Source organism: Rhinopithecus roxellana, chromosome 7, assembly GCF_007565055.1.
Source record: "Rhinopithecus roxellana isolate Shanxi Qingling chromosome 7, ASM756505v1, whole genome shotgun sequence".
Taxonomy (NCBI): Eukaryota; Metazoa; Chordata; class Mammalia; order Primates; family Cercopithecidae; genus Rhinopithecus; species Rhinopithecus roxellana.
This window is the reverse complement of record NC_044555.1, coordinates 93218117-93229270: the sequence shown is the minus strand read 5'-3', so window position 1 is coordinate 93229270 and position 11154 is coordinate 93218117. Positions and strand designations below refer to the sequence as shown.

The 11154-nt window shown below is 40.9% G+C and overlaps 1 protein-coding gene across 2 annotated transcripts; it reads right to left on the bottom strand.

The window, feature by feature from the left end:
- Positions 1 to 1713: 1713 nt before the first annotated feature.
- Positions 1714 to 10616, bottom strand: UBE2A (ubiquitin conjugating enzyme E2 A). Of its 2 annotated transcripts, XM_010378039.1 has the most exons (6): positions 10334 to 10616; positions 10108 to 10188; positions 9689 to 9714; positions 3493 to 3582; positions 2418 to 2506; positions 1714 to 1953 (listed from the first exon to the last, which is right to left on the bottom strand). In XM_010378039.1, the coding sequence occupies exons 1-6, from the start codon at positions 10375 to 10377 to the stop codon at positions 1825 to 1827; spliced, it is 459 nt and encodes a 152-aa protein (XP_010376341.1). In that variant the 5' UTR covers positions 10378 to 10616; the 3' UTR covers positions 1714 to 1824. The 2 variants fall into 2 exon arrangements, with proteins under 2 accessions (XP_010376341.1, XP_030789829.1); XM_030933969.1 differs by lacking the exon at positions 3493 to 3582 and having other exon boundaries at positions 10334 to 10573.
- Positions 10617 to 11154: the final 538 nt, after the last annotated feature.

Below are 11154 nucleotides of genomic sequence, written 5' to 3'. Positions count from 1 at the left end.
AGGATGGTCTCGATCTTCTGACCTCGTGATCTGCCCGCCTCGGCCTCCCAAAGTGTTGGGATTACCAGCGTGAACCACTGCGCCCAGCTTTATATTCTGTTAATGTTTAAAAAGCATTACCACTTATGACTGGAAAGAAAAAAAAAGGTTCTCTCCAGAAGTATCTGTCTTGTCTTTTCCATTCCCAGAATGAATATTTTTGCTTTTACCTTAATGTTTGAGGGGGAAATGAGTAGACATGAGATCCCAATAAGAAACCAATACAAAAAGTTTATACTGAGCTAAAAAAAAAAAAAACAAACAAAACCAGAAAAAAAAAACAACAATGATATCTTAACTATGAAATTTTAAGATTATTTTTATTTACAACTTTTGAAAAATGTACATTTTTTTTACATGGGTTACTTGTGCAAAGTTAGATTTGGAAGTGATAAATGCATAAAAGGTGACAATAGAACATTAGACAAAACATTTACAAGCCTTGTCCCATACTGCTACTTAAAGGTACTATATATCTAAAAGTATAAATATCCAAAAACAGATTGCAGACGCTGGCTTTAAGGTTCTCAGATGCTGAAAGGGAAGAAATTAAAGCATGCAGCAATAACTCAGGATTTGAGTGGAAAACAGTTGGCCACAGATATGCTGTGTTCCCTTCCTTGAATTCGTTAAAACTCTAAAATAAAGATGGACAATTGAGTTTATTCATCTAGGGCAGCACTGATCCTTTAAAAAGATTAAAAGATCTCCAACTTTCCCTAGCTCAAAAACTCATGCATGTTTCCAATCCTCTGCTCCCACACCTCTTTTAAAAAGCAAAAACCCAGAAGACCAATATTCTGAAACTTAGCATGAGTGTGCCCTGTCAGTAGCTTGCAAAGAGAGGATGTGTCAGTTACTACAATTGCTGTATTCCTTTAGCTGAGTCCTTCAACATTCTCCTTCTTGCAAGTAAATACTACCTTGTAATTCATATGACTGAGATCTTAGTATCACAGGATTTTTAGCTCCCATTCCTCCTTCAAAATTGTTTACATGGATTTGTTTCTATTCTCTGTAGGCCATATTCCAAACACATTCACTTCTTTTTTTTTTTTTTTTTTTTTTTGAGACGGAGTCTCGCTCTGTCACCCAAGCTGGAGTGCACTGGCCAGATCTCAGCTCACTGCAAGCTCCGCCTCCCGGGTTCACGCCATTCTCCTGCCTCAGCCTCCCGAGTAGCTGGGACTACAGGCGCCCGCCACCTCGCCCGGCTAGTCTTTTGTATTTTTTAGTAGAGACGGGGTTTCACCGTGTTAGCCAGGATGGTCTCGATCTCCTGACCTTGTGATCCGCCCACCTCGGCCTCCCAAAGTGCTGGGATTACAGGCTTGAGCCACCGCGCCCGGCCCACATTCACTTCTAAATCCAACACAAGTGAAGGACCAGCCAGGATGAAACACTTCAACAATCATTTCGTTAAAAATAACATCCTGGTCATCAAGCTAAGCATAAGCACCTCTTGTATAACAATTCATCTTAAAAGCTTAAAGTACAATAATAAAAATAACTGCTTGAAAACTGGAAATGAAATACAACAGAAAAACTGAAGCATTAGTAATTTTTGCAAGTAACCCAGGTACAGTACATTTGATTTCATAGAGGGTGTTTTCTGATGTTTAAGGAGAGGGTAGAAGGGGTAGGAAAACTTGGCAAGGAAGATGGAAACAGCACAACAGCTATTTTGCTTTTAATAAAGTAAATGTAATGACAGGAGTAGGGAGGTGACAAACACATCTATATATTTTTCTTATGGCCAGCTTCTTCTTTAAACTGTACCCAGGGTCAACAATCACGCCAGCTTTGTTCTACTATTGCAGAAACACGCTTTTCATATTCCCGTTTGTTCTCCTGGTACAGCTGAGCAGCCTGGCTGTTTGCTGGACTATTGGGATTGGGTTCATCCAATAGAGACTAAAGAGACAATTTTTAAAATGTCAGTTACTTAATGCAAAACAGCTATTTTATAAGGTAGTGACACTCAATTGAATTGTCCTAAGTACAGCTACATTTCTTGTCTTTAGCATGCAAACCCAGAGTTACATGAATCTGCTAGTAGCTAAGAAAACACATGTGGCTTGGGTCTTTTTTTTTTTTTTTTTTAAAGAGAGATGGGGTCTCACTATGTTGCCCAGGCTGGTCTCAAACTCCTGAGCTCAAGCAATCCTCCCACCTTGGCCTGCCAAAGTGCTGAGGTTACAGGTGTAAGCGACTGCACCCAGCTGACTTGGGTCTTAATGGTCTACTTTTCATCTATAAAACAAACAAGCTTTGACCAAAAATAAAAAGGTCTATTACATTATGACTTTCAAAAACAACTCAATTGCTAATATAAACATATTAAAAGTTATAGTTCGTCACATTAAAGAAAAATTCACCTGTATGGATGTTAGAATGGAAGACACATCATAGGTTGGACTCCAACGGTTCTGAAGTATGTCCAGACATATACTACCATCTGCATAGACTAAGAACAAAGAAGTAGGTACATTAAACGTAACAAGACCACTAAGGTTTTAACATTATAGACAAAACAAAATTAGTCAAGAATACTTTGCTTTTGAAGTTTAAAAAGATTCCTAGGTTGCTTCCCAGTTAACTGCCTAAAAAGATGAGTCATAACCACCACTAGTGAAATAATCAGGATGATCAGAGAATGTCAGATGTGATCAGCATAAAACTGGAAGATACTTAGTGTTCATCCTTTGGAAAAGACTGCCCTATTATCCAGGAAATCAGAAACATTTTTGAACAGGGTTCCTAGCTATCCCCAGACATGTGGGAAATTCATTCCACCAAATTTGTAGGCTGTATCGCCTATCTGAAATAACAAAAGATAGCTCAGAGTTCACAAGATTTCATTTTGGCAAAAAGATAAAAATATCTGATACCCTGAAAAATACTTCATTAACCTAAATAAAAGGCAAGCTGTTCTAGGCTTACTACTATTTTAAAAAGTGCAAAGTGGTAAGTTAGAATCACCTGTGGTGCTTTTCTGACATACCGTATGCCTGGCCCTCAACAACAGAATCCTATTCAGTAGGTTTGGAGTGAGGCGAAGGCATCTGCATTTTTAAAATGTTCCACAGTAATTCTGATATGCATCCAATGAAAACTACTTTTCTAAACGCTAATGAAAATAATTACAACACAAGACTATCCCAATCTGGCCTAGCATTAAAAGGAAACCTCAAGAGCATCCTTTGTTTTGTTAGTAAATGACAAAGATCATCAAAATCAGGAGGCTCCCAGACTCCAAGCAAAGGGAAAATAACTCCATTGCTTCAGTTCTAGGACAAGACAGCCACAGACAACCAAGAACAAGTTCAGCTTTCAGGAAGCAGCAAGCTGCCTAAACAAATACTCAGGCACCACAAAATACACAGGAAATGTGGAATACTCCATAATAAACACTATAGTAGTTTAAAACACTGTACTAAAAGTGATACTTGCCATTTGGATGGAACATCTTAGAGACAAATCTAACTGTAGGTGGTTTATTTGGATATTCTTCAGTGAATTCTATTGTAAGTTTAAATGTTCCTGTGGTTAGAAAAGAAAGATTTAAGAAAATGTATTTATCACTTTGTTCAGTAGTACTTTGTTTTTAATGCTATGTGGGTTTTTCCAAGTATTATATAATGGAAAGATACAGGGTAGAGAGGAGAGGCCAGGTAAGAAATACATCTCTAGGAATTGCTCTAAGAACTACTCAAATGTGATTTTTTGTTTTGCCATGATTTTCCCCCAAACTTGAAGACAGCCATCATAAACACAAAATTACTGCATACAAGATAACTTTAGCCACTGTACATTTTGAAAACATTCTTAAAGTAAGAAACTGGGCCCAAAATTTGGCCTTCCTCCTTTAGAAGACCAAAAGACCTCAAAGGCCTATTTTAGTCAGCTGCCATCTTAAACTATCCAGTGATTTTTAAACAGACTGGAAAGAATGAAAGCACAAAGGTTCAAATACCAATGCCAGAATACAAATCCATAATCAAGCTATTTTTAAAATAGAAGAGAGTAAGTATAAAAGTGTTCACACTGGTTCCTTTTCATGTCATAGTGATCCTATAATGAAAACTTAATTGAATTTAAGCCAGGAAAAACTTCATAGTCCTTCTCAGAAACCCTTAAGTATGGCTCATAAGGTACTTCACTATAAAATCAACTCAATTATTCACACATATGGAAGGAATTAATGGCAGAAATAATTTTAAAATCACATTTTGTTTAGACTGCATTCACTTTTCCAGCAAATTTATTTTTCGAATGTTTGTTTACGCTACTATTGAAATGAAATTATTTTTCTTAAATATATGTCAACCTAAGGTAGCAGGAGGCCCTAAAGCATAGTAGGTTATAAACTTACTTACAAGGCATGGACAAACTGGATCTCATTCAAGAATTGTAAGATGTGATCTGAGGAGATTATGTCCTTTAAAATATTATTTTCAATTGTTTGTTGAATACATTCAAGAAAACAATTGAGCAATGTTTTTTCCTGACTGAAATCTGTTCAAGTAAACTTAAAAGAATCAGTTACTATATGGTATAAGGTGATGCATGTTCCACTGTATTACTCTGGTCCATTTAACAAATTATTCTAAAACAACGGACCACACTTTGGTGTATTTCTTACTGGTTCCTTCAGAGTTAGCAATTTATTTCCTTTTTGTTCTCATTAAAAGGTTTATCACTGCTTAAGAAAAAGAGAGAAGACAGTAATCATTCTAGGACTAGATCTGTGACAAAGCAATATCAAAAAGTTTGCTTTTAGCAAGCTCATTGGAAACAATTTGCTAACAAAACTGCCCTTAGTATGAACAAGTGTCTCAAAGCTTCATAATAATATAAAATGCAACATATAGAAACATTGTATTCCTCAAACTATTGTTACTCCCTATTTTCTTTTCAAAGCCAGACCTGAAGATACTATGTATCATAACTAAGGAAAGAAAGTAAAATCTTATGGAATGGCCAAACATATGCCCTTTAGAAGTACGGAAGTATGTCCATCAGCATATACTTCACCTTTATCACCACCTGGTCATAAATCTTCCTCTTTCTGAGAAAGAAAGCACAGTTCTTCCTTTTCAGTATTTATTGACATTATAATATGCAAGAAAAAGCGGGAATGTGTTAGAGTTCCAAACTTTGAGTTTCCTTATGTATTATGATCTCAAGTGTAAACACACTTGGATCGATGTTGCAATCTGACCAAATTATGAGTAAGAGACGCTGCTCTAAAACTGGGAAGATGTAATAGCACATGGACATCCCAGCTACTTTAAAACCATCACTAAATATGATATCTAAAGGTAGTAAAGCAAGACATAGGGAAGCCATAAGCAAAAACAGTACAACATACTGGCTAAGAGCATGAGCTCTGCAGTCAGACAGGTCTGGGCCCAAGTCCTTGCTTTGGTACTTACTAGCTGTGAGACTTTGGGGAAGGTGTTCTCCTTGACTAAACCTTAAGTTCCTCATTTGTAAAATGAGATTAATAATAGTACCCACCACACAGCATTGTTGTGAGGTTTAAATGAGAGAAATATGCATAGTGCCACAAAGTTAAGTGCTCCAAAACCATGAGCAACTATTTTTGCTATAATAATTCTAAAGTTTCACATCTCTAGACTTAGCTGAAGGAGGCAAAACCCAAAAATCAGAACTTAACTATCAGTAAGAAATATACAGTTAAGGCATTCAGATATTAAACAGTTCTTTTAGGTCTACATCAAACACTCACAGTGCAAAGCAAGTTGAGTACCTATGTTGGTGGCTCACAAGTTCCTTGACTTGAGCTTTCTGCATACACTTGCCCAGAAGTTCAACTAGGTGATTACCTAGCTACCAAAGAAGTTAATCACAAGTCTTTTAAAACAGTTCACTTAATATCTTGAGAAGTGAAGCAACCTATTATGTCTACTTGAATATAAATTAAGACTTAACCCAAATCTTATTCAAAGTACACATTAAAAAGAGGGTGAAAACTTCACTGCACTTTTAGTCACATTAATCAGAGCCTGTTTAGTATAACCTTCAATGTAATTTCTAAGCTCTAAAACAAATGTTAAGGGAATTTAAAATCCCAGAATTAGTATTATGCAGTCTGAGACTAGAGCTTACCCTCTGAATATTTAGAAGGCTAGGCTTTAAAATAACTGAAAATGTAAGCCTCACCATGGTTGTACGTAATGTATACTAATTTTGTTCATCTTCCTGAGGCTAAAACATCATAAGGAAAGTATCAATTAATCCATCTATACAGGGAGACCACCAAAATTATATAAACGTGATAAGTTTATATAATTTTGGTGTATGGCAATAAGGAATGATAAGGTTGAACTAGAGGGGGTATATGTTCTGCCTAAAGACATTCACAAAGTCAAGTTTTGGAAAATACTGTGTTGGCCAAAGAAAACACACCTGCAGGTGTTTTCTGCCATTTGGCCACCAGTTTGTGACCCCTGAGAAGAAAGCAAAATACATATAACTTCAAAATTATTTTTGATGACTGAAAATTGATTTTTCAAGTAATATCCAAAACTCTGCATCATAGGATTTATTTATCTTTAAAATACTCTTAGTGGACTTTAGAGATTCATTTTGAAAACGATTTTATGACTCAGAAATATTTCCAAAAATTAAAAAAAATAAAAAAGATGTATACCCCAATTCTAAAGAACACATCTATTATGAGAAGCAAATACCAGTACCTTACCATGTCTATTAACAATTTTTAGATTATGTGATGAAGATTATATTCCATAACCTTTGTATTTAGCATGTATACCAAGATACTCTGATGAGGAAGCATTTCTCCCCAATGTTTTGGTAGTGTAAGCTCTTAAGAACATATTCCTCTTACTTCAAGTGTCTGAAGTTAAACCAAAATACCCTTAAGTGTTGCTTTTCTTAAGATTTCATCACTCTAACTAGGACCTGACTGTTCCAGAAACTTCCATAACGAACGGTTTACAACGAAGAAGCAAAAGTAGTTTTGGGGTTCTTAATTAACATAATACATTGAAAACAGCAAAATCAACTATGCCACTTATCCCTAATCAGTCTTTTCTCTAACTGTAAATTCCCCAACTGTAAATAAAGGGTATTCAAAAAACGGTTAAGGCCGGGCACGGCAGCTCATGCTTGTAATCCTAGCACTTTGTGAGGCCAAGGTGGGCAGATCACCTCAGGTCAGGAGTTCGAGACCAGCCTGGTCAACATAGTGAAACCTCCTTCTACTAAAAATACAAAAATTAGCTGGGCGTGGTGGCGGGTGCCTGTAATCCCACTACTCGGGAGGCTGAGGCAGGAGAATTGCTTGAACCTGGAAGGCAGAGGTTGCAGTGAGCTGAGCTCATGCCATTGCACTCCAGCCTGGGTGACAAGAGCAAAACTCCATCTCAAAAAAAAAAAAAAAAACCTAAAAAAGCTTTTTGGGGGAACCACAGGCCACAGTGTTCCAGATACCTGAGGAAGCATCCATGGGTACCAGACTGTTCAACAGAACAAATCAGCCTGAGTAATTCCTTTCAGTAATGCTAGGATGGAGATACACATCATCAAAAATAGTACCAGTAATGTCAAAGGTGACAGTCCTGGTAGATAATGGACTCCATAAGTACCTTTTCAATTCATACCACTTAAGAGAAGCACCCTTGAAATATTTAGGTAGCCAATCCCCAGCAAAGTGATGTACTATTAATAAAGCTGTGCCCAGCATAAAACAGAGTAAAACGAGGAAAAAAGAAGCCAATGAAAACAAAGCCTACTAGAGCTAAAGCAAATACACAGTTAATCTGTACATTTAAATCTCAGGTATAAAGAACTAGTGCTGGCTGGGTAAGGTGGCTCAAGCCTGTAGTCCCAGCACTTTGGGAGGCCAAGGCGGGTGGATCCCAAGGTCAGGAGTTTGAGACCAGCCTGGCCAACATGGTGAAACCCCATCTCTACTAAAGATACAAAAAATTAGCCGGGTGTGGTGTCGCGCACCTGTAATCCCAGCTACTCAGGAGGCTGAGGCAGGAGGATCGCTTGAACCCAGGAGGTGGAGGTTGCAGTGAGCTGAGATCGCGCCATCGCACTCCAGCCTGGGTGACAGGGCGCGACTCTGTCTCAAAAATAAATAAATAAATAAAAAACTACTGCCAATCTGGTAGAGGAAAATTAAGTCTAGCTAGTTTCTTGCTACAAATCAGTTCAAATGATTAACTGCGCCAAAGTAGTATGCCCTTACAATCACTGTCTCCTGCTGTCATTTCTTTTCATTGTAGCCCTGAAGAGCAATGATATTTACCCAGGGGGTAAAGGTAGAGAGGAAGCTAAAAATATTCAGGTGACTGTCCAGTTTCCTGGGTAAATCTAACTACTTGAGATGAATTATAGACTTAGTTGATATTGACTTACCTCACAACATTTTGCGGACTGGTAGCATCAAAAAACAATCCGGCTCAGCAACATAAGTATGTATTAAGTAGTTTGCAGAAATGTTTTTGTTCCCACCTTCAAACTGAAGTGTGTGTGTGTGTATAAATGCTATGTGACCGAATGAAGATAAATCATTGAGGAAAAAAATAACAGAAACATCCTTTTCCTTTTTTAAAAAAACCTCAAATATTAAATAATTTCATGAGTTCAAATACTTTAATCATCCTTTAAATGTATTAAACTTTCAAAAAACAACAACAACACACACACCACACACACAACTGAGTGCAGAACTATCAATGTCATTTTTCTGGTTGTGATAGGGTCTAGTCATTCAAGATGTTACCAAACGGGAGGATTTGGGGAGAGGACTGGGTTAAGGGTATAAAGGGTGTCTCTATTAATTTCTTGCAACTGCATATGAATCATAAAGTTTTTAAAAAGCAATTTACACATATGTTTTTAAAAGTTAAACTTAAATCACTTAAAAATTATGTACCTACTGGTACATGTAGTACTTTCAAGTAGGCGGGACACTGATCAAAAAGGTACAGTAAGGCTAACTTCAATTGTGAAGCTGCTTTGAAATTACTGACCATAACGTCTTGATGAAAGCACACACTGCAAATTCACTTAAAAATAAGAGAAAGAATACTGTACTCAAATGAGGCATTTAAGACCATCTTAGAGAAGTGAGGCTGACAAGCATTCAATGTCAGATTGTAGAAACCAGACAGTTGCATGCAAGGGATGCTTGCATCCACTCAACATCCAACACACATCTACCAAGCACCTGCTGACCACAATTCCTGCCCTTGGGGTAGAATTCTGAACCAGATGGTCTCTGGGGTCTCTGCTGACTATCAGCAACTGGTTGGGTTTATACTAATTCAGTGATGGAGGGCTGAATTTAGCAGAATCACAGCCCAAGCCTCAAAAATCCTTAATACCAGTGCTATGATTGCTCCTTTTAAAAAGTGACTGCCTTCCCCAGATTTTTTTTTTTAAGAAAGCAAGAAGAAAGGTGCAGTTCTAGTCAAGCATACAATATCCAGAACAACCAGCTACACACTGCATTCCACTCAAGCCTTTAGCAGACAGAGACTAGGCAGAGCCAGGTTCCTAAGCAGGAGACACTTCCAGGATGAGTGGGAACCCATTCCCCAGATGATCAGGCTCCTGAAAAGTGGGTAAAGAAACTCTCTCTTACCATCCTCAAACGGGGTCCCTTCAGGCCTGCAACACAGAGAAAAATGGTCAGTTCCCACTTAAGGGGCCCCCTTCTCCCTGCTTCATCTGAGATGGCTATCCCGAGCTCTGCCACCTCCAGCACCGCTGCCGGAGTCGGAAGCCACTACAAATAGATGTCCCGGGCTCAGAGACACAGGGCAGGCCGCCGCGCCTAACCGCCACCACTCCCCGCTCCGCCCCCCTAGAACCCCAAGCGGTTCCCCCTGGCAGCGGGAACTGAGCTAATCGAGGCACAGGCTCCGGGGAGACGCCTAGGCCCAGCCAGACCCAAACATTTTCCCCTACCCCCTCGGCCTCCGCGGGGGGCCCGCCTTGGAGGGCAGACCGAGAGGGCTCGCGTCCCCCGTTCTCTCGCCACCGCCACGAACGCAGACTCACCCGAAAATGACCGCGTTCCACACCATTATGTTGTTCTCGGACGGAGCCCCGCTGACTCCGGCTGGAGGATCCTCCTGCAACCTTCGGGAAGACAGACAGGGGTCCCCCTAGGCCGGCACTGGCGCCCGCTCCCGGCCGCTCCCCAGCCCTCCCCGCCCGGCGCGCCTCGGGACCCGCCCTGTGCCCCGGCTCGCAACCCCCGGCCTCGGCCGTCCCCTCGGTTTACCTCTTGAAGTCCCGCATGAGGCGCCGCCGAGCCGGGGTGGACATGTCGCGAGCGGGGTCAGGGGTGGGGCATACACTGGGGTCTCGGGTTCCCGCGGCGGGCGACGAGGCCGAGGACGCTGGAGAAGCTGGAGAAGGGGAGGCGGAAGCACCCAGAGGCACCGCGCTGCCTCTCCGAAGTCGAGGGTCGGTCTGGCGCCGGCTAAGCACCACCCCAGTGTAGACGGGGGCTGAACCAACCTGAGAGCAGAGAGAGGGGGGTGGAACGTCGAGCGCCGGACAGGCCGTACCAAGACGGGGCGGGGGGTGCCCGAGGAAAGTTGCTTATGTCATTAAAGCCCCGCAGGAGGCCGAGGGCGGGGCCGCGAGCTCAGAGGCGTGGGGTACGCAGGAGCCAGGGGCGCTGGCGGACCTCGTGGTGGAACGGGGTCCATCCCCACCTGCTAATTCTAAGGCAAACCCTGGGAAGTTTTCGGCTTTTTTTCTTTTTCTCTTTTGTCTTCCTTTTTTTCTTTTTCTTTTCTTTTTTGTTTTGTGACCAGATCATTCATGAGAGCGCGCACTATGCCCGGGGAGGAGGGGGGAGAAGTTTGGAAGTCCCAAACTAGAGGACGAAGGAGTGGGCGGAGGTAAAACCGGTTCTCAAAAAGCGGCAACTCTAGGGTGCCCAATCCCTGCGGACACCGGAGATTGGGGTCGGAGGGGTGCGGAGCAGAGTGATTGGTTAAAATCACGAAAAATCAAAAGAATAAATCGGCCTTGACTATGACCGGGGGGCGGGGCGGGGCTGTGGGATTGACTGCAGGATTGGGCGCTCAACGT